This window comes from Penicillium atrosanguineum (genome assembly GCF_028827265.1).
Source record: "Penicillium atrosanguineum strain IBT 20685 chromosome Unknown utg000007l_segment0_segment0, whole genome shotgun sequence".
Taxonomy (NCBI): domain Eukaryota; kingdom Fungi; phylum Ascomycota; class Eurotiomycetes; order Eurotiales; family Aspergillaceae; genus Penicillium; species Penicillium atrosanguineum.
In genome coordinates, this window is record NW_026623139.1 from 2,607,311 (window position 1) to 2,628,995 (window position 21,685).

Here is a 21,685-nt window from a genome sequence, read left to right on the forward strand (position 1 = left end):
GTGCTCTTCACGCTTGATACCTTCTTTATCCTTTTCATTGTTTTGGAGGCTTCGTTGTAGCCCTTTGAATTTTCTCGGTGGGACTGGTTCCCATTTTGTTCTTTTTCACTTATCGACCTTTTTCAAAATGCGTGCCGGTTACGTCTTGGTTCCTATTACCGCCGCCATCGGCGCGATGGCATCTCAGCCCTCCGATTCCTGGGTTTTCGGAGACAGTCTATTTTATCTCGGCCCTCCCTCTGGAAATGCTCATATTACCAAGGCCACATACTCTATTCTGCCCCCGGCAACCCCACTTAATGCGACCCTTTCGGCCTCGGACGAGCCCTGGGTCTCTGTCTGGGTTGGTACTTCATCTACTGCCGGCAGTATGGATGCCAACTTGTACCAGCCACTTTTCAACTGGGCTGGAAACCAGGAATCCAGGTACGTTGATGGCTTACAATATATTTATTGATCCTTATTCTGACCGCTGGTTAACTATAGTGGTTGCTCCGCTGGTGCCAAGGAGTGGTGTGTGGCTGCTTCCACTTACACTCCCGGTAAGGATAATCACAATCTATTCGTTGAAGGGAATTGTCCGATGTGCGGAGGAGATACTAACACTCGATCGTCATCTCAGATGGGCAAGTTGGCTCAAACTATGTGAGAGTCCCGACAAAGACCTTAGTGGATTTCGAAAGTATGTCTCCTTTTATCATTAAAATTTCGCAATGGTGGCCATGAGCTAACAGATTAAATCAAGTCGCCGTCGTGGATGACAACGTGGTTCAGACTGTCACCATCCAAGGCAAGGTTGTCTCTAAGCGAAGCGATGGTAAGTGAACTTTGTCGAAGTCTCAAGTCTTGCCCGCTGACCAAAGTCACTAGCTCTCGATGCCTCCCTTCGGTACCTCTACTCTAGCAACGAGTGCTACACCGGTGGTGGTAGCTGTGGAGAACTCAATGGATACAGTATGGCTTTACTTGAAGCACTCATTCTCAAAGCAAGGCAATTGCAGACAGTTCTAATGATATTCACAGAGATCCACAACCTGGCCGTCACCCTGAGTGAGGCCGACACCGACTTTGCCAGCGACATGAGCCTTGACGGTGTCTCTGATGCTGGCTTCAAGAGCACCGATGGTGGTATTACCTGGGAAAGTGATTATGTCCAGGTTAAAGCTATTGATTTTGATTCTTCTGCCGACACCGAACTCAACGACTGATTGGCCGCGTACGAGGACGGACCACTTGGAGGGCTTTGCTTGGAATGTGTCTTCCACTTGGCTCTTGGGAAGCACACAAAACTGTCATTACCCTGGGCGTCAGGCATCTTCTTCTCTTTGTGAAATCGATCTACTGTCGTTTGGCTATAATCATTTCACTCCAAACACAAGTAGACTAGAGACCATGGCCATTTCTCTCACGGTCTTCAATTATACCGTCCGTCTACATGACCTTGGCCTTTAATATATAGTGTTCCGCAGGTCTGTTGGCTGTACTTATATATGGACGTAAACAATAGCCAAATCACGATTCCCAGAGCCATTGTGCCCAAGAGGCAGGTAATGATCAACCAGGCTTTTCCGCCTGTTAGGGTCATGGCAATTGAACGTATAGCTCCAGGAAAAGGCTCGCTAAAGATTGGAAAGAAAGCACCATCGAATACTAGAGAGAAAGTAAAGAATTTATAGATAGCCAGCCAACTTGAACTTTGTCTTGATGAAGACTGAAATAAGTTTTTGCAATTGAGTTTTCACCTTCCTGGGAGTTATAGAAGCTTCTTTTCACATTCCCTTTTTTCCGAGTCCCTTTCTACTCAGAACTGGGACTGGGTCTCGCCATCACCGACCGATCCCCCTGCCTCCAAACAATATCCACTGTCCACTTCTTAATTTTCCACAATCCATCCCCATGATCCATCACAAGATCAAGCGAGTACTCCCCACCAGTAGTAAGCTTCGGTCCATCAGGCTCCTGACCCCTTCCATGCGGACCGTGCATAGCCAAAGCATAAGCTGTCATCGAAGCAGTATCCTCTCCTTCTTTGTGGTTGATTCGAACATTGCTAATCATGTGTGTGGTGTCCATCGGACCGACGTGGCCGAAGACCCCTGCCTTGAGAGCGGCAAGGCCCTTAATCGATCTCTTCTCGTTCTCACCGGCATTCATCTCGAATATAATGTCTTCGCCGGCGAATGCGGAGTCAAAGATAGAGATGTTATTGCGGTCAATGCCGATGACGGTGCGGTGGAGGGCGTCGGCGATGGCTTCCTTTGCGTTGAGGTTTGGGAGGGATTGGAGATAAGACATTTCGGTTGAGTAAGGCTCTTTCCGGATGAATGTTCTTTCTCGTCGTGTTTTGATTGCTGTCTTAAGCTCTTTACAGTTTTGTGGTTTGGGCCTGAGGGGTTATCGGCGATAACCGGACTTAAAACAACTGGAGTTTAATGAGTCGTCGGGATTCTGTCCACGAAAACCGTGTCTAGCAATCTGGCCAGACTGCAAAGAGCGACAAGTGGATCTAGTTTTGCCTATCGGGTTCTATTGAAGGAGAAACCCGGGGTTCGCATAAGAGACGCGGAATTCGCATAAGAGGCGGAGTTCGCATAAGAAACGCCTTGTCTTGGACCACTGTTGGTAAGACCAAATTGAATTATCGATTCCTGTATCAAATCGGAAGGGTATCACAAAACGAGTATAAACCGGCCATGTCACCTGGCCCCAGACGACTCCATACCGGGCGTAGTATGCAAAATGCAAAAGCCAATTCACTCAAGCGTCCACTTCGTATTCTTCCATTTCCACATTGAAATATTCCGCAACTTGTCTCATCTCACTTTCCGCAATATCGTGATCAAGCATGAAGCGTACGGCTGCGTCCTTGCCGCGGTCAGATGTTCGGTGCCGGTCACCATTTGCTGCAGTTGGCGTCAAGGGGTGGTGAGGTCGCTCGGTATCTACATCCTTGGGCCGTGCGTTATTTGGTTGGTTTTCAAGGTACATGGGTTGGCGGGGGCGGTCTTCCCAGTTGGCGTGGCGTGGAATGTGGTGTTCGCTAGCTTCTTGGTTGAGTGGTATGCGGACGGTTAGGAAGCGGTCTGCTGGGAATTGTGGTCCCACGGACGTGGAAGAGCGGTGGTGGGTGTAGAGTTCGAGGATGTCGAAGAGGGTTTCTTTGTTTAAATGTTAGTGGTGACCAAATTTTGCAAAGAAAAGTGAGTGACTTACCCATGACTTCAGGGCGGCTAGTGTCCCATTGATCGTAGTCCTGTCCTGACTCTATCATGGCGACGCGCTTATCCAAGAGTCGTCCCGCGAGTTCGAGGCAGCTAAATGCCATTGTTGCCGTTGTCTGTTTGACTGGTGCAAATGTGCGGTAGAGGTCCAGCGAGATGCGGTAGGCGAGATCGGTCACTTCAGTCTCTTTTGATAGCTTATAAAACTGGGCAAGCTTAATCAGGGTCTTTTGAGGGTGGCGGGTACGGAAATCAAAGCCAGATGATTCAAGCATGAGTCTTTCGAGTCCAATGATTCCTCTTGCGTTGGTTTCAAAGACCTGATGGAAGTTAGCCATTATATCCGGGCAATTTCACACTCGGGGAGTCGCAACATACCGGACTATCAGAAGACAGGTGCTCCGAGGGCGGCAATTTAAGATTATAAGCCGCGCAAACAATGTCCCTCGACTTCTTCAGAGTGTCCTCGATTTTGCAAGCGGTGAATAGAGCCGCAGCGGCAGCATCCTACAAAGGATTAGCATAACGGTCAAAAACGCCAGGGCCAATAAACATACCGTGAAGTTGTACTCGCTATCCGGATGTGATAGCCTGAAGCGATGATAGTAGATCACAGCGGTATTGAAAGTGCGAACAGGACTGCAAATTAATTAGTATTGCCCATACATTCTCTCAGGCGAGGGTATAGGACATACAGATGGAGCACCTTGCGCACGTTATCAATCCATGAGACACCCTGTAAACGTAAATTCTCTTCACGCATAGGACTCACACCCATCGCCTGGATGCAGTCTTGGATCGTCTGCTCAAAGACATAAGGCTTGGCTACCTGGATGAATGACGGATGGATGGCTGGGAGCTCCTGCACGACGGGGTCAGGGTCCGCGCGTGGACGCGCCCGCTCGTACCTCTCACGCGACATTGCTATAGCGGACGAACCGGGGTGATCGAGAGGAACAGGCATGCAATGGAACTGGGAAGTCAGAGGATGCGAAGTTGCAGGTGAATCGGTTTCGATATCGATAAGGAATCACGTGCGATAGACGGCAATTAGTTGATCCGAATGTATGAAGAAACAGTTTTGGATCCGGTCTTGACTTCGAAGATAGTTTGAGATGGAAATGGAATTGCAAATAGAAAATAAAAGGCAAGGTATTTGTAATCATTTACGAAGGTTCAGTAGCAGTAATCTACGGAACGCCGCGTCCGGATCGAGTCGCCTTCGCCATCTCACTCTGAGCAACATTATCCGCATACCGCTTATAAATGGGCAGGTAGTGTTCCTTCTCGCTGGTTGTTTCTCTCACACTCTTCCTGCTCTCAATCGCACCAAGCCATTTCCTAAATCTCTTCCAGACATCTTCATCAGCGCCACCACGCCCCTCGGCGGGTATCCCCACTCCATGCTTGAACTCATCAAACAACCACAATCGCACAGCCCACGGTGCCAGCACAAGATCCGGCAGAGCAAGGCCCGAACCAAGGAAAAAAGGCCCCTCTGGATGCATCTCTCTTGTCCAGGCTTTCAGGTGGGTTAGGAAGTCCTGCCGGGCCTGCTCTAGCCCCGCATCGTTCTCGGTGAGTCTGAGTCCCTCGGCGGGCTGATATTGCAGGAACCGGTGGTACGAGGGAATAATTCGAGAGGTTACATAGTCGATCCAGATGCGGGCATGGGCACGATCGTATGGCTCTTTTGGTAGGAAGCTGGGGTTGTGATTTGGGTATGCTTCTTCCAAATACTCCAGGATCACAGTGGACTCGTAGAGTGGTTTAGGTTCCGGGTCTGATGGACATGAGAGTGTCGGGACTAGACCTCGCGGATTGAGAGACAGGAGTGACTCTGGCTTGTTGTATGGATTGACTTCGATGTATTCGTAGGGAATTTGTTTTTCTTCTAGGGCGAGCCAAACTCGCTGAACTTGATGAATGTTAGATTATTGCAAACTAGGTAAAACATTCGCCTTGGTTATTCCGACATACCGAATCTGTAACTAGTTAGTATGAACGCATTTCTCAATGTTGGTGATTACTCACGGGCAGAACCACCCCGCATACAACTTCAGAGGCTGCTCGGCACTGTGCTGTTCGACCAATGCCTTGGCAGCACCGGTGGCCTCAGGGTGGAGGTCGGAATCGGGATGAGCTGGCATCTTTCTTGCAATCCGAATGAGTGGAAGGAAAAGAGATTAGAAAGTTGAAGGCTTAAGGACGACAGTACTTTTGATGTCTCGGAGGGGTTGATGTGTCATCATTCTATAGTAAGCTTTACCATTCGTTGTACATAAACCCCCACCTTTGGAATAGTTGCAAGTATACAGCAGAACATGTGTCCTCACTAGGGTAATGTATCCCCGATAGCAAATGATCTACTTTGCATCTCCGTACTCCTTAACCAACTTCTGCATAATAGACATCGCGCCAGAGCGATAACCACCACCAAAAATGGCATGATGATTCAAGTGATGATACCTAGAACCGGTCAGCCCACCATTCAAACCCATTGAAAAAAGGGTAGCCGAAGGCGAAGGAACACTCACAGCTCATACAACCTCACGCGATCATCATACTCCTCCACCGGTTCCGTCTTCGGTACAACCCGATGATACTGATCAAAGAATTTCGACCCAAAGCCCCCAAACATATGCATAATCCCCAACTCAAACTCACTATGCCCATAAACCGCACAAGCATCATAAACCACAGCGCCAGCCCCCTCATCACCCCCATTACCCACAATCTTCCCCCGATCCGCATTCCCACTCCACAAATCCCCATGCACAACAACAGGAACAATCCCCTCCCCTTCCCCCGAAGAACTATACCCCAAATGCCCATCCCCAAGTAATCTCGGCACTACCTTCCCCGCCGTCTTCTCCACAAGCTCCCTCAACCCCTCATCCCGCCCATTCCGCTCCTCGCTCGTCTTCAAAATAGTAAGTAAGCGCTCATTGGCATAGAACTCAGCCCAACTATCATAAAACTGATTAGGCTGCTTCGTATCCCCACAGAACGTAGCAACAGGGAATCCGAATCGTCGACGTCCAGTCTCTGGATCCGGTGGCGCAGGCGTAGTATGTAATTTACCTAGGCGGTACGCTAGACTCGTGGGTGTGTTTTCGTCACCGTTGCTTCGACCCATTGCGCCGCTTAGATCGAGGTATTCAGTTGCTAAGAAGAAGCTTTTCGGTTTGTTGCTTTCTTCGTCGAGAGAACCCCAGGCTAGTGCGCGGGGGCAAAAGCCTGGGACTGAGGAGGAGATTGCATTTAGAGAAGCGTATTCGCCTTGGAACATTTCTGAGGCAGATTTGCCTGAGGAGGACGTTTTCACAAAGTATTGGCGTTCTTCAGTGCCATTTTGCGTTGGGACTTGGGCGTGTAGGACGCCTGTGCTGGTGAAGCCGGAGCCTAGGCCGGAAAGCTGCACCTTTGACGGGTCTGAGAGGGAGAGGGCGCGGAGGATTGCTGGTGGTACAGTGGCCATTTTGTTTGGTTACTTGTAATATAAGAGGGATTCGAATGGTCTAGAGGGATTTGAATGGTCTGAATTGCTTTGAAATGCTTTGAAGTGTGTACGTCTATGTAGGGATGGGAGCATGTCAGGATTGTTCGCAGAGCTATGACGTTGTTTCTCCACCGACTTGGTGATAAGCCCCGATAAGGAGCTTAGCTTAAGGTGAACTTCAAGTCGATGAGTAGATGAGGTCTATGGGAAACTGATGATGGAAGACTCATGATCTGAAGAGTATTTTCGAGATTCTCCAATATGTGGCTTATGCGCAGTCAATTCAAAGAAAACAATATACCCATCCGATTCAAGATCCCAAAGTTGTAACTGTACTATTGCGCCAACAGCTGGTTCAGCAGATGCACTGCCGTTTTAGTGCGCTCCTTAATATCAAGATCCGAATCTTCACGAAGGCTCTCTAGCATATCAGTGACACCTAGCGACTTGAGTCGCGTAGCTCGTGCCCGGCATCCCTCGCGGTCGCTTTGGTCCTCTTCGTAGATCAGGTTGATCACCACCCAGACGCAATTAGCTCGCACGTCACGGTGGGAGTGGTTGAAATAATTAGTGAGTGATTGGATTAGTTCGTCGTGGGACATGAGTACGGCGCGATGTTTTGGCAAGCCTGCGGCGATGTGGATGATCATTGCGCTGGCTGAGATTAGGATCTCGTTGGGAACGTGAAGAGCCCGGCTGGGAGACTCTCGGCGGTGCGGGAGTTGAATTGTGCTCGGACGGAGCTTGCTGGCCAATGCATTCAGCAGTTCGTCCTGTCCGAGTACTTTGAAAAGATAGTCAATCATCTCGTTTGCGCCTCCGCCGCAGATGATATTGCGCAACAGGTCGAATGTCTGCTCTTGGACGGCGATGTCGTCTTGGCGAGACTGGCTGGACTGCTCCAGGTTGCCGTGCAGAACGAGTCTCCGTCGACGCCTGGCGTCTGGTAGAAACATGTCCAAGCTCATCTTCGAGGGTGGCATGGTGTCGGTCATCTTGAAGTCTTCGGCTGATTCGCCGAGATCATCCATAGGGTTGAGAATGTCAACCTGTTCACCGGCAGAATTGGCTCGGCCCATGGCAATTCCTGAGGCTTGATCTATCTCGTCGTCCATTCCTCGCCTGACGGAGGGATCTTGGGTGATGACCTGGCGGATCCAATTGGGGCCAAGCGCTTCAACTACTGTCATTTTGATGTCGTTTGGTGTGTTATAGACAACGTGCTTCAGCGCCCACAACGATTCGATTGTCAATTTGATGTTGGACGAATGAGCATGTTCGCAAAGTGTTGGAATTATGTCGGCAGAGATGATCGCCTAGGTAGAGTCAGAGACTATATTTTGATGTCAAAGAAAAGGATTACTGACCTCTTTCATGGGGCTGAAATCCAACGCCAGGTTACAAATCGCTGCCGTGGCCGCAATCTGCACTTCTGGGTCAGGGTGTCGAATCAGCACGAACAGTGGCTGGGCCACTCCAGCATCAATGAGGCTGGTCCTCAAAACGCTGACCGACCTTGTCAGCATCCGAGCTGCGCCACAAGCAGCTAAGAGTGTTGGGGTCGGGTTGCCGTCCGCAGCTGTGTTTTTGGGCATGGAGACAGCATCAGCCGGTGCATCACTTGGTCGCGGTTTGAGAGAGTCGATGATGTAGGGCACCACGCCATTTTCACAGACCGCTTTACGATACTCATCTTTGAATGGCACCAGGGCAGCCAGAGCTTTAAGAATATTTTCTCGATATCGCATGACATGGCACAAGGTTGGAGAGTATCCAGGGGGTCCAAGTCGACAGTCATCTGGCACTGACTCGGGATCGCGGGCTGGGCCGTCACCATCCGAGTACCACATCGGACGTGAGCTTTCTGGGACTGGGTTGTAGGTCTCTTTAAGGAGTTGTGACAGCCGCTTAAGTGCACCACCTTCAACCGCATGTCTCTGTAGCTCTTGATCATCCATAACTAGGTTAGCGAGCACAGCCGGGGCCTCCTCTTTCGAGCGTTGAGTTGCCGTGATCAATCCATCCTCGCTTGATCCATTCTCCTGTGGCAATTGGAAGTCTTTGTCGAGCATTCGTATCAGGATTGGAACCAGTAGGTAGCTGAACATAGGAACACGGTGCTTCTTCGCGAGTCCCAGGCGGAAGAGAACCGTCACTAGACGAGCAGCCATGAGTCGCGCCATGCCGCCTTCCATGCGAATAAGACATAACAACCATGGCACAATGGAATTTTCATCTTCTTCCGGGGCGGGGGTCTCGGCCAGCGAAAATGGAGTCGGGAACGAGTGGCTATTACGGCGCTGGGAGCCTGAGTGGCCGAGAGGTGGGAAGTTGGCCGAGCTTGGGGAGGATTTGACATGCGCGAGTGGAACCGATGGCAGCAGGCTGTCGACTGGGTTTCCACTGTGGTGGCGTGGCACTGCGGATCCCGAAAGATAGGTAGAGCCCCAGGGACCCTTCTTGATATCAACAGAAGCAAAGCCAGGAACCTGTTTCGGGAACACAGTCACGATTCCTGGAGAAGAGAGAAAATGCTCTGCCCTCCACTTGGACTGCTCGATGATCACTGTCACGGCGCGAAGAATGGGTGCCAGCCGTGCAGCCTTCGGGGCAGGTGGTGGGATGTCACCCAAGGCACCAGGCTCCTGCAAATGATCCTCGGCGCCGGGAAGCACGAAGCCCTGAGCCACGACGAAAGAAGCAATTTTGACTGCCAGGGCATCTAGTACCCCGCATTCGGCCAATGCCGTCTTGTGCCTCTCTTCCGTACATAACTTCCCAACCAAAGAAGCTGCTAGTTCGATGCATGTCTGGCTGCGCGTAGTGGTGTACTCTTGAGCAACGATCCGTCTCAAGGCACTTATTGGCTCCGGTGCTAGAACCAGATCTGCCAGTCGTGTATCTCGAGACCCTTGTTCTTGACTCTGCAGCGGCAGCCTGTCTGCGATTGTGTTCAGAAGTCGGAGAATCGGAAGCGAGAAAATTGACGGGCAATCAGCAGATGAGAGGATAGTGAGAAGAGAGAATAGAATGCCGCTGGCGAAGATTGGCTCAAGGAAGGTCGGGCCGCCTGAAATGATGCAGTCAGTCAATGATAGGTGGGGCCATATTTTAAAATGAACATACCTTGTGCCAGACTTCCGGCGATAAGAATTGCCTGGAGACAGGCCGTCTCATCAGACATCTGCGTCTCGCCTGGCCCTTGGTTAGATGTGGCCTGGCTAAGTGACGATCTGTTTGATTCTGCAGCTGCAGCTTTCCCTGGCCGGCGCAGCGCAAGCACCTGCGCCAGTATCGGAAAGATTCCTCCAGTCACATAGGCTTCCTTCCGTTGGTCATGGCCGATCAACTCATTCTTGAGAGCTCGAAGGGAAGCCACCTGCTCGGAGATGGACTCCAAGCTTTGAAGCTGCGAGAGTATAGGTGTAGCGGCTCGCATCGTCGTCCGAGGGCCGCCTCCCGAGGGGAGGATCTCCAATAAAGCGCAAGGCAAAATAAAGTGGTTCGATCCTTAGATTCTGAATACGGAGCTGTTCTTGGATGTCGCGGGGCTCGTTTTGGGTAGGGGCGTGATCGATAAAGCCCTTAGAGGATAGCAGGCCAGGATGAGACCGGTGCGCCAGTCCGGATTCAGCGGGTTGCGGAGAGGGGTCGCGTGTACGACGAGGGCATCGAATTTGACGACAAAATTACTGTGGAGTGGATTAGTCGTTGATTGTTAGTCAATCTCGCAGAAAAATCGTACTTAGCGCAGGTCAGACACCAGATATTCCGCAGTATAGCTCTCCGGTTCAGGCTGCCCGACTCCGCACTCAGATGAGCAGGCGGTTACGTAATTAGACACCTCATGCGATTCTTGGCCTGAGGCAAAAGAGATTATATCACGTGATGGGAAATCGGAATTACGTACAGAGCATGGATATCGTGTCTTATTGATGTGTAATGAAACGTCACATGATAAGTGATAATCGTGACAGGATAGGAACCCACCAATCAACAGATAAGGACCTTGTGGCTTGCATCACGTGTAAGCCACAGTCGTGTCCGATCAGGTGACGGCATCGCACAGCCTCATGTATTGTCACGTAATGTCATAATCGGCACGTCCAACCAGTTAGCGTATGTATTCACGCACGGGAAGAACCCATCCGAAGATATATCGGGGTCCGATGGAGCCTTGTAGCCTTACGGAGAACTGCAGAGTCAGGCATTATTGTAAAATGCGGAGCTGCGGTGTATCGGGTGTAATAAATTACCTCATAGCAAAGCAGGATTTTCTACTTCTCCCCTCCCTCACACTTCTTCCTTTTCTGTTAGATGGGGTTTATAGCTCCAAGTTGCGTACGAGACCCCAGGATTCGATCTCGATCCACCAGCCGCCTCTATCTTCCCCCCTAGGGAACATGAGGCCGTGCGCCGCCAAAGAAGTACAGCGTCAGCGCCTCGTTGACTCGTGCGCCCACGTGGTGCTATCCTGCACTCCGAGCGGCTCTCATCTAAATACCAGCATTCCTCCTTGCGTCCGCTAAGCCATGTTGGCTTCCTCCCCTTCGCCGTCCCAAACGGCGTTGCGCTCTCCTCACCAGACTGGTGCCCACTATGAGACCACTCCACAATTTAATAGCCCACGCTCGTCGCGCTTGGCCATTGAAGAGCTCCGCTCTGCCCTGAATCGGCATACTGTCGATCCTGCCTCTCCTGTCTCGCCTGCAGATCTACGGCGACGCACTTCTGTAGCAACGGCTGCCAGTGTCACTCTCACCCCTAAACTGGCCTTGGCCAATTCCTCCACTTCTCCTACCGCCGCATACACGCTCGCAAGCGCTGCCGCGAATCCGCCACCCGCTACCTCCGCCACCTCCTCCATGCCCGCTCCAGACACTCCGGGGTCAAACAAGCGCACCAGCCCGACCGACTACCACGCGCCCAATGCGACGTCGGCGCAGGATGTCCAGCCTTCACAGGCCAAGCGCCGCAGACCCTCCAAGGCCGAGATCAAGATCCTGCCTGTTCAGTACGAGGATGCTGATCCCCGCGATCTGGTCGTGCTGATTTCCAGTATGCTCTTGGAACTGATCAGTTTCAACGACAAGATCCCCCTGAATCAGGGCCGGTTGACCCGTTTCCATTCGCGATCACCACCCCGTATCTCAGTTCAGGACTACATGCAGCGCCTCACCACTCACGCTACCCTCTCGCCCCCAATTCTTCTCAGCATGGTCTACTACATCGACCGGCTATGTGCCTTCTACCCTGCCTTCACCGTCTCCAGCCTGACCATTCACCGTTTTCTGATCACCAGCGCAACTGTCGCAAGCAAAGGCCTCAGTGATAGTTTCTGGACAAACAAGACTTATGCGCGCGTAGGTGGAATCAGTATGACCGAGTTGGCCATGCTAGAACTGGAGTTCTTGTTCCGAACTCAATGGCGAATCGTCCCTCAACCGGAAGTTCTGGAGGATTATTACAAGAGCCTGGTTGAACGATGCGACGGATATGAGATCGATCGCACCGCCCCCGTCGACGACGACAGCGCGCCAACGACCACAGCAGCCACTCCCTCATAGAAAGGCTGGTTCTGGGAGTCGGTGAATTTTGTCACCACATCTCCCCTCAGTTCTTCGGTTCTTCAAGGCTCTACTTGTGCTGGCCTCGAGTTATCCTTGGAATCCTCTCTTATTTGATCGACTACCCCCCGCCGACCTGCCTCGCAGCGCGATCTTAATGACCCATTATCTTTGCATACAAGGCGTTGTTCGACGGACCGACCATACTCGAGATCGAGAAATACCCATATATGATGGTGCGGTACCTTACAGCAATCTATCCTAGCATACATCCGCCAGGCGGTGATCTCTCCCATGTTTTCAGCGATTTGCAGCGGATGATCTGGCGTTTTGATACCTCGTGGGATGAACTGCTATCTAGTAAAGAAATACACTAGTTCCATGATTTCCAATCTTATTGTATTCATAAATAACAGTCATAGATTAATGACCCAGTGATCCGCAAATAGTGTTGCGTAGCGTCTCACTATAGCAACACTAACAGTAGCGCGCGGGGACTTGCCTATTTCCGTATCGGGAAGTTAGGGCATAGGGTGCGAGGGTTAGGGCATCTGAACTGAAATCTTGAACTTTGTTGCGTCACGCGTGTGTCTGTCGACTCGTCCTGGCGCCGTTTGCCTAATGTCAACCTTTTACACTTTCATGATGTTACACGATAACTGAACCTTACTTCGCTTTCGCCCCCGCCTACCTCTATCTGCCCGCTGTCCTCACCGCGTTGAAGGCCTTAGCTTCACGCGATGGAGATCCAGCAGGATCTTGCGGCTATCAGGCCTCTAGAGGGAGAAGTGATTCCTATCCGGACAGTCCAAGAGACCCAGCCGCCGGAGGAATTTGGTATGTAACTCGCTGGATGACGCTCGTCATCTGCGACAATCAGCTAACACGCATACAGCCGATGCATTTGCCGCCGAGGTCAATGTGAAAGCAGCCTCAAAGGTAGTCAAGTATGTTTTCCCGGCCAACGCCTCTATAACCAGCGTGCTAATCTGTATCTTCCTCTGAAGAGCGCTCGATGCAGCTTTCCCCCGTGATCCCAACCTCTCTCTCGGCCATCTGCGACGTTTCGTCAAGCGGGACATGCTCCCTGGGCCGCTAAAAGCAGCAATCGAGAAAGATGGATCGTTCTCCAAGAACCCGGCACTGACAATCTTCGTCCTGATTTCACCTCCGGTCCCTGACCTTGACAAAGTGCAAGAGATTCTTGCCCCATTCGCTCCACTCTCTTCACCTCCCGCGAGAAGTTCCCCTCCGGCCAGAAATCCACCTTCTGATGCCTCTCCAGAGCCCGGGATCCCAAAGATTAAACTCATCTCTACCCGAGTTCCTACTGTACCCCCATTCAACATCACCCAAGCCGAGAGATGGACCAACAACCTGTGGCCTGTCGTCTTCAATGCCGCTGCCCCGCGCTCCACAATCGCCCCCCCTCCTCAGATCCTGAGCAAGGCCCATGAGCATATCAGCAGACAGGCAGGATATTACATCGCCCTCGCGCGAAAAATCGGCGAAGAGGCAGAGCAATCCGGCCGTGGTCGCGGCGTCGGCGCAGTGATCGTCGACCCGGCCATTGAACACCACATTGACGCCGTCTCATGGGGCCAAGACTGGAACCCCAGAGACCGATGGATGGAAGCAGTTGTCGCTGTGGCAGGCGACGCTAGGTACGGTCGCAGCGAAGCCGGCGCTCCATCCCTGGCCGAGGCTCACTCCGGTGTCGTGCCCAACCCGGCCAGCACAACTTTCAACCCTGACTGGGAGGGCGGACCTGATCTCCATGCCCTGATGCGTGCTACGGAGCTTGTCGCCCGCCGTCGTCGTGAGGATTCGGTCCACGAAGCTGATATGGCGAACCACACTCCCCCGGCCATCATTGCGACGGACCCTCAATTGTCTTCTCAGCTCAGTCCTCTTGAGTCCTACTTCTTGTATGATGCCGAAACCCCATCTATGTATCTCCCTGACTACTCTCTTGATGATCTCCCTGCCGATCCTCCTTCTTCGCCTAAGAAGCGCAAGCACGAGGAGCCGAACCCTGAGTCTCGGTCTACACTGGCAGAGGTCGACGTCAACAGCCCTTCTTCTAATGAACCTACCCCCTTCGCACCCCTCCCTGCCCCTCCTCCCTCTTCCACCGCTCTTGCCGAGCCCATCCCCGTGGAACCCTCCTCCCCAGACTGGAGGATGGACCCCCTCTCCGGCACCATTGCCCCCTCCCGCCGCATCCTCTCCCGAGCCCAAGGTGGCTATCTCTGCACAGACCTCGATGTGTACCTCTCCCATGAGCCGTGCCTCTGCTGCTCCATGGGGATTCTTCTTTCTCGCTTCAGAGCTGTGATTTTCCCCCGTTCGGGCCGGATGGTGAGCGGTGGTATTTGCTCTGAGGCTGTGGGTCCTACCTCTGATGAAGATGGATCCGCTAAGAACGGCGATGACGACCCCAATGCTGCTCACGAGGCGGCTGCTGGTCTCCATGATGCCATCGACCAGGACATTGGTACAGATGTTGCCCCGGCAGATGATCGTTTGTATTACGGACTTCACTGGCGTAAGGAGCTCAACTGGCGCGCCCTGGGCTTCGAGTTCGTCGAGGAGACTGACGGTGTTGATGGATATGAGGGTGTGGCTTTCCATGCTTAGCTTCCGGACAAAGCGATGTACTATCACGATCATGGACAACGGATTTGAATGACATAATACATTCTCTTCAATGTCTGTTTGCGTTGTAAGGGAGGCATCCAATGAACTATGCAAGTATCTGTAAACTCCTTTGCTATCTTGTAGAGCTGTCACCCTTGAGAGAGAGGTACAGTCATTAACGAGCCTCAGTCAGAGGGTGTCCAGTAGTTTCGAGTTATTCACAACGTCCTCACGACTTATTTCATGGACAATAAATCCGAATTGCGCTAGTCCATCTTAGTTTACCTGAATGTAGTATTCACGCGTCCTTGGAGTTGAATGTACTAGGTATCTGAACATACGGTTGACAGAGAATAGCGGTTTGATTTTTATTAATCTACACGGTAAAAAAAGACAAAAAAAAAAAAAGGACCAAACAAACGGGAAGCTGCTGGTTAAACATCTTCCCTCCATGTAAGATGCCATTAGAAAGCAAGATTCGGCTGCATCACGTTTCCTGCCTTGTAGTATAAGAACGCTGGCAGTACATGCTCTCTAGCCGAGGCGATATTCACATAGATTGAAGACAAAACCGACGCTGGCCTTGCTGACGCCGTTTCAGCCGTTTCAACTCGGGAGCTACCAATGTGACCGACCATTCTTGTGCTAATACCACGCTTGGTGAATTTTAAATCAGCATTATATTAGTCTAGCGATCAAACTCAGTTCTTTACTATGGACCTTGATACAATAACCCAAGCACGGCCATCTATACATCTATCATGTCAGAGATCATGGTGATAACGGACCTCTTAAGTCTGCCAGTCCATTGCCCGCATTAACATGAAGCTTTCAAAACTCAAGCCTCTCCACACCTTCTGCCCATCCTCGTCTTCTTTGTAAAACTCTGGTTCAAAGTCACTGACCTTGGCCCATTGCTGAATCAAACGACGCCAGTAGCACACCTCGGCCGACTGTGTGAGGTAGCGCTCACGGAATAACTTCACATTGTTATCCGCAATTCGCTGAGCGTCCTCGTCATGAGACAACAGCCAGTTCATCTTGTCTTCCAGGTCTGACCAGTCGCGCTCGACCTCCACAAAGTTCTGCTCCGATCCCGACGACTGCATCAAGTGGTAGTGGTGCTGGATCCAGTTCAGCTTATGCGAAACTACCACGCTTCGGCACATTTGGAGATATTTCAGGCGACCAGAATATGTGTTCCCTTCCGTCTGCACAACGTATTGATAGTCGCAGTGCTGGGGCATCGTTTTGTAATCATTCTTCATGCTAGCCGGGTCTCCCCATCCAAGCTCCTTCACATCAGCCCAAGATTTCCCACTCGTCACCTCAAGGAGTTTATCGCGGATCTCAGGTCCCATGCGCGCGACTCCGCGCCACAAAAGTTGCTGGATTTTTGTAGACCAGATCAAGCCGTCTTGCTTTTCGGCGCTCTCGACTTTCATGAGAATTTCTTTTGTCGAACCAGCTTTGATCTCGGGCCAAGACCAATATCCAAAATCGGGAATCAACCAGATCAAATCATCTTCCGAGCGGCGGGCATAGCCCCACAAGGCGGCCTCGTCAATTCTATCATCAGTGTTGAAGGCGAATTCAACGTTCGGGAGAGGTTCGGGCGAAGAGACGAGTGCTCGATTGATAGCGGCCAGGGTCGCGATTTCGCGCGACCAGATAGATCCTTCTTTCGCGATTATGTATAGCTTTTTGAGGTGAAAGATCAGCAGTGTCCCTCAATGGATTGTACAAACCCGATCATTTTGAACCTGGAACAGTTCCAAGCACTTGCACTTACTTGTTGGTCATAGATCATCGCGCGAATATAACCATTTCGCGGTGTGATCGAATCGAGCTCCTTAATGGTAATAGGATTGAGAGAGCGCGCTTCACTCGCCCGATCAATTTCCGCAAATAGTTCGGGAAAGGCCTGATCGCATTGCCCCTGTGTAAGAAGCAGATTATCCCGATCGCGCTCGTAGTTCCAGACTCCGTCGAACTGGAATTTCCCATGAGGTTTGCTCATAAATGGCTGACCCTCATTGCGGAGACTGGGCAGTGGGCGCAAGTAGATGAAAAGGCCCAGAACCAGCAAAACACATGGTGCAATTATCAGGTATGGGCGTTGCCGAGAGAAATTCATTCCTCGATGAGCCCTCTCAGAACCTTCGAAGCAGATAGGTGCTGAGTATGATCAAAGCGAAGAAGCCGGCAAACCGGTTTCAAAAGACAGACCTAAATCGTACTGCACCGTAGTGCCGGCCTCTCAATTGGCCCGTCGGGGATCCCACCAATGACGTACCCTATGCCAAGGTCGAGCGATGGGGCGTTAGTAAAAGGGGGTCCAGATTAGCTGTCTTGTAAAACACAGACACTATTCTAGGAAGCGGTCTGGCAAGCGGAATGGCCGGGTTTACCACAGGAGAGCAGTCATGAGCGAATGGGAATAGTTGTAACGAGCAAGAGTCGGGTAACACCGAGAAGAGCTACGATTGAATCGTTGATGTAAACTTCCTTTGACATTTTTTTAGTTCGGTAAAGACATGCTTTTTCAGGATCTTCCCCACATCCACCATGCATCCAGACCCCTTCTAATCTACCCCGATCACCTCCACGTCTCGGGGCCAGTAACAACCTCACTCCCCAAATCACACCCGCACAGCAGCATCTCTTTCGGAAACAGCTACCACAATCACTGCGCCCCAACCTCCGCAGTCTATAGCAAGGAAGAACAGAAGAAAATTCATGACATCGTCATAGATCCCCCCCCTCCCCATCCACGCCACGTCGATAAAATTGAGCAAAGGTCAGAGACAAAAATCCAAAAGAGAGCTTCACAGATCACACCGCCGGTGTCTCGCTCTGTGGACGAAACACCCAGAATGGCTGGGAATGTATCCATGAGAAAATGGAAAGGGGGTATAAACCGGTTCGACATCCCATACGATACAGCCCAGGAAATGGAGGTCAAACATGTTGAGCATGTGGTGCTCGATATATCGGAAGAGTGTTCCAGTCCGCGAATCGTTGCAACACGCGAGATAAAGTAGGGAAATATGAGGGGAGGGATGTAAAGGTTGAAAGGGGGATTCAGCGTAGTGTTTGAGATGTAGGTTCAGGTAGTCAGTGGGGCGCCCACTGGATGGGAACAAGGAGTCGAGGGTCCGCCAACCCAAAGTTGTCCTGGTTCGAGAATGCCAATGAACGCCCAACGTGCAAGTGTCAGCACATATAGATGTTTGCAGGAGATATTGTAAATATGACAGGATTCGAGGTCTTGAATCATCTGTTTGGAGGAGTTGACAGGTGTTTGAAAAGATGGTTTGGATAATGGACAAAAGATGCCGCCACAAAAACCTCTGCAATCTTCTCGCAGATTGCAAGCTGGCCAGGATGCAGTATGTACTCGAAGAAGGTCAAAGAACCTGCTAATGAAGGGAAATGCATAGGACCAATGAAAGTGACACCATGTCTGTGTCACTGGGGGGTATGATGCAGTCGAAATAGCAAATGTCGGAAAGGTAAATTAGTCGGGTATTCAATCGGCCTTGGAAGATGGCTTGGGGGGTGATGTAGTTGTATGTATCACCGACTGAGCCTTCCAATAACTCAAGCCATGCGCTGGTAGAACAGTAGATACGCAACTTTGTTGTCCCGGTTGCCATATCTGCCAATGGGTGTGCGAATTCCGGATGATGTTTGGGGCGAGGGGGTCACGCCGTTGACAGACTTCTTGCTCGCATGTCCGGTAGAGCCATTTCCATTGACCTGGCTCCAGCCCTTCTCACTATCTGTGTTGTCCATCTCATCTTGATCAATGTGATCAAAGATGTTGCTGAGAGGGGTCTTGTCATGCTTGTGTTGCTCAAGGGCTGCTGCAAGCACCTTGGGGTCCTCCTCGCCACCGGCCTCCGCAACATCCTCGCTGCGAACGCGGCGGATCACTGTATCATCCAAGCGAATCCACTCGCGGCCGTCTTGGCGCCTGACATCCACTGTATAATGGCCACCGCTGGCGTTCTTGCCATGATGGTAGATAACACCCATAAGGCGGTACTTGGGAAGACCCCCTTGGGCGGTCATGGTATTGCGTCGGTGGGCAGGGAAAACCTCGCGAGGAATCTCCAAATCAAGCGGATATCCAACCTTCTTCCAAATTTTCTGGGTTGCACCAGTTACGCTGTCATACTGGAATCGCTTGAGGTGAAGAATGAGCACGGGGGGCAATGTCTCAATGAACATTTGCTTGGTAGCGGTAACGTTGGAACCGCGCGACGAGTTGAAGTCGCCCTGGATGCTCTCAGGCTTGGTCAGCCCCTTCAGAGCATCGATGATATTGTGAACATCGGGTGCCCCAATATCCAGCTGCAGAGGTTGATAAGGCTCCATAGTGACGGAAGTCTTGTTGCCCGGGACCTTGAACTCGGATCGCAGCTTGCCTCCGAAGATTCTTGTTACGGGTGACTCGGTGGAGACAGCTCCGGACGACTGAGTAACAGCGGCCTTTTGCTTGTGACCAACCTCGAGCCATCCATCAGTAGCGCCATCGCCGGAATCTTGCGCACTTTGGGCCTTGGAAGCGTGTTCGGAAGCACGTTCGCATTCCTCATGCAATTCTTCAAGAAGGAAGCCCAAGAATTCTTGAGCGTCTTGTTGGTGTCCACGCCGCATGTCTCTGAATCGAGGCAGCTGTCGAATCATCTCATAAACAAACTCGGGAACAAATGCTTCGCCATACTGCTCCAGCTCATTGGGCTTCAACCGCATCCTTAACTGCTCTTCTGAAGTCGCAGCGTCGATGACACGGAACTCTCTCATGAACATGATCAAAGCATCGATCAAAGGCATGTCGCTGTGGAAGCTGTGGGCAGCACGGTGGCCAACATGGTCGAGGAATTGATGGAAAGGCACACAGGAGACAAGGATTTGCAGGACAGAGTTCATGTAGCACATGTTGCCAGTGTTGACCAACCCGCGAGGCTCGAGAAACCCAATCTTGTCGCTGTATTGGGTAACATCTTCACCAAGGCTGCTAAGAACGTCTGCGAGAGTTTCGCTCTTCTGCACAGCCAATGGGTTCAGCTCGGCCGAAGAAGTAGGCGCAGCCTGGCGGGCGGCTAGCTTTGCGCCAAACAATCCAGCCCAGGATTTCGGACCGTCTGTCTTGGGAGTTTCAAGAGTAGCTGCCTCCGACTCATTCTCAATGGTAGTGGGGGCAGTAGATTTGGGGGTTTCCGAGGAAGTGCTGGCACTGTCTTTGGCCTGACGCGGTGTTCCAGGAGCATTCGGCACCAATGGGACAACAGGGGCAATGGGAATAACAGGTCGTGAATCGCTCTGTTGAGACGGGAGTTTCGCGGTTGAAGAGGGAGTCGTAGGGTGGGTAGAATTCATATCGGACTGAGGAATGGAGCCAGTGGGTGTTTGGGGCTCTGAGACAGCTTGAGTTGGTTCTTCTGGCTTCACCTCTTCGACTTCTCCCTTCCTCTCACCAATGATCCACTCGCCATCCTTCTTGGGGAACTCGACAGATTTCGGCATAACTCGGGTCTTCCGGCGTTGGGCTGCAGCTCGGGCTGGGAAAGGCAGTTCAGGAACAGACAGCCAAGGAACCTAAATTTGGTCAGATCAGATGAAAAAAAAAAGCTATCGGGCCAGTTTGGAAAAGATCTCACGGGTGCAACAAAAACAGGCTTTGGCTCTGGGATGATGGGCTCTGGAACAGCCTTGGGCTCCCATCGCGGTGACGGTGACGCGACAGGGTGAAGCTGGGGCTGGACAGGAATAATATTGTGGTCCTGCATGTCGGGGTGGAAAGGAGGCGCTTGAATAGATGGAGACATGGCCTGCAAAGGAGTGGCCGTTCGAGGCTGCATCGGCATAGTGTGAGGGGGAAGGTGGTTGGGCGCCATTATGGGTTGTGATTGGGGGTATGAGGACACAATCATCGGTCCATAGGGTGTAGGAGGCGGGTAGTGGCGAGGTCCCATTTGCATATGGTTGTACGGCGTAGCAGCAGGAGGGTACCACTGGTTAGGTTGGAACTGCTGTGGTGAATACGTAGGAGGCATGTGTGCGTTCATGTGCGGTGGGTAGGCCATGCCCATATACGGGGAACCCCGCATATTGGGGGGACCAGGGTAGGCGAAGTCTTGCTGCCGCCTTGATAGGGGAATCGGCGGCTGCCCGTGATGCATTGTGGGCAGATGGTGGTTCATCTTGAGGCTCTAGAAGTTGCCTTTGACGGGTTGACCACGCGTTGTGTCAAGAAGCCATGCGCAGAGGGATTCGATATGAGCGCAAAATCGGAAGCCTCAGGCGCGCTTACGCAGCCATATTGGCCTCTTGGGGAGATGGTGGGAGAAAGTTCGCGGGCTAGCTGATATAGCGGAATCGGTCGAGCTCAATGGCTAGCAGGAAAGAAAAAGTAAGCATTCACACATCGAAGCGAGACGGACAAGGGACGAGATACCAAGTAGCTGGGCAGCCTTTTTCGGTAGCAGGAGAATGAGGTTGGCGGCCAGGCAATAAAAAGACCCGGATAATGAAGGGGAAGGATAGACAGGCTGTCCCTCATTCACGTATTCCGAAGCGAAGCTGAAGTGGAAATCGGCTGAGTCAGCAAATTCTGAGTCATCCTGCACGTGCCGGCGATGTCATGCTCGCCCCTCCTCAACTCTGTGAACCGCAGCGGTTCTCGAACGCTCTTCTTATTCTTAGATGGCCTCTCGGGGCTTCGTCTATCTTTATCCGCCAAAGTT

The 21,685-nt window shown here is 51.6% G+C and overlaps 10 protein-coding genes across 10 annotated transcripts; 3 read left to right on the top strand and 7 right to left on the bottom strand.

Moving 5' to 3' along the window:
- Positions 1-127: 127 nt before the first annotated feature.
- On the top strand, positions 128-1,208 carry N7443_009177 (uncharacterized protein; the record flags this gene model as incomplete). Its single annotated transcript, XM_056889233.1, has 6 exons — positions 128-426; positions 487-542; positions 623-682; positions 746-817; positions 871-954; positions 1,024-1,208. The coding sequence occupies 6 exons, from the start codon at positions 128-130 to the stop codon at positions 1,206-1,208; spliced, it is 756 nt and encodes a 251-aa protein (XP_056738535.1).
- A 589-nt stretch (positions 1,209-1,797) lies between these two features.
- N7443_009178 (nuclear transport factor 2 family protein) lies at positions 1,798-2,295 on the bottom strand (the record flags this gene model as incomplete). The annotated part of the gene is made up of 1 exon (XM_056889234.1): positions 1,798-2,295. The coding sequence occupies one exon, from the start codon at positions 2,293-2,295 to the stop codon at positions 1,798-1,800; it is 498 nt and encodes a 165-aa protein (XP_056738536.1).
- A 462-nt stretch (positions 2,296-2,757) lies between these two features.
- On the bottom strand, positions 2,758-4,143 carry N7443_009179 (putative cyclin; the record flags this gene model as incomplete). The annotated part of the gene is made up of 5 exons (XM_056889235.1): positions 2,758-3,158; positions 3,214-3,541; positions 3,600-3,728; positions 3,779-3,860; positions 3,917-4,143. The coding sequence occupies 5 exons, from the start codon at positions 4,141-4,143 to the stop codon at positions 2,758-2,760; spliced, it is 1,167 nt and encodes a 388-aa protein (XP_056738537.1).
- Positions 4,144-4,411: 268 nt separating this feature from the next.
- N7443_009180 (uncharacterized protein) lies at positions 4,412-5,371 on the bottom strand (the record flags this gene model as incomplete). Its single annotated transcript, XM_056889236.1, has 3 exons — positions 4,412-5,139; positions 5,202-5,206; positions 5,256-5,371. 3 exons carry the CDS (start codon positions 5,369-5,371, stop codon positions 4,412-4,414), a joined length of 849 nt encoding a protein of 282 aa, XP_056738538.1.
- Positions 5,372-5,587: 216 nt separating this feature from the next.
- Positions 5,588-6,702, bottom strand: N7443_009181 (putative fructosamine-3-kinase; the record flags this gene model as incomplete). Its single annotated transcript, XM_056889237.1, has 2 exons — positions 5,588-5,690; positions 5,759-6,702. The coding sequence occupies 2 exons, from the start codon at positions 6,700-6,702 to the stop codon at positions 5,588-5,590; spliced, it is 1,047 nt and encodes a 348-aa protein (XP_056738539.1).
- Positions 6,703-7,058: 356 nt separating this feature from the next.
- On the bottom strand, positions 7,059-10,162 carry N7443_009182 (armadillo repeat protein; the record flags this gene model as incomplete). The annotated part of the gene is made up of 3 exons (XM_056889238.1): positions 7,059-8,039; positions 8,091-9,793; positions 9,850-10,162. 3 exons carry the CDS (start codon positions 10,160-10,162, stop codon positions 7,059-7,061), a joined length of 2,997 nt encoding a protein of 998 aa, XP_056738540.1.
- Positions 10,163-11,255: 1,093 nt separating this feature from the next.
- Positions 11,256-12,290, top strand: phoB (regulatory cyclin phoB; the record flags this gene model as incomplete). The annotated part of the gene is made up of 1 exon (XM_056889239.1): positions 11,256-12,290. One exon carries the CDS (start codon positions 11,256-11,258, stop codon positions 12,288-12,290), a length of 1,035 nt encoding a protein of 344 aa, XP_056738541.1.
- Positions 12,291-13,030: 740 nt separating this feature from the next.
- Positions 13,031-14,930, top strand: N7443_009184 (putative tRNA-specific adenosine-34 deaminase subunit Tad3; the record flags this gene model as incomplete). Its single annotated transcript, XM_056889240.1, has 3 exons — positions 13,031-13,127; positions 13,186-13,237; positions 13,298-14,930. The coding sequence occupies 3 exons, from the start codon at positions 13,031-13,033 to the stop codon at positions 14,928-14,930; spliced, it is 1,782 nt and encodes a 593-aa protein (XP_056738542.1).
- A 791-nt stretch (positions 14,931-15,721) lies between these two features.
- N7443_009185 (uncharacterized protein) lies at positions 15,722-17,067 on the bottom strand (the record flags this gene model as incomplete). The annotated part of the gene is made up of 2 exons (XM_056889241.1): positions 15,722-16,630; positions 16,723-17,067. The coding sequence occupies 2 exons, from the start codon at positions 17,065-17,067 to the stop codon at positions 15,722-15,724; spliced, it is 1,254 nt and encodes a 417-aa protein (XP_056738543.1).
- A 1,466-nt stretch (positions 17,068-18,533) lies between these two features.
- Positions 18,534-21,121, bottom strand: N7443_009186 (mRNA-binding ubiquitin-specific protease UBP3; the record flags this gene model as incomplete). The annotated part of the gene is made up of 2 exons (XM_056889242.1): positions 18,534-20,537; positions 20,600-21,121. 2 exons carry the CDS (start codon positions 21,119-21,121, stop codon positions 18,534-18,536), a joined length of 2,526 nt encoding a protein of 841 aa, XP_056738544.1.
- Between the last annotated feature and the right edge of the window lie 564 nt (positions 21,122-21,685).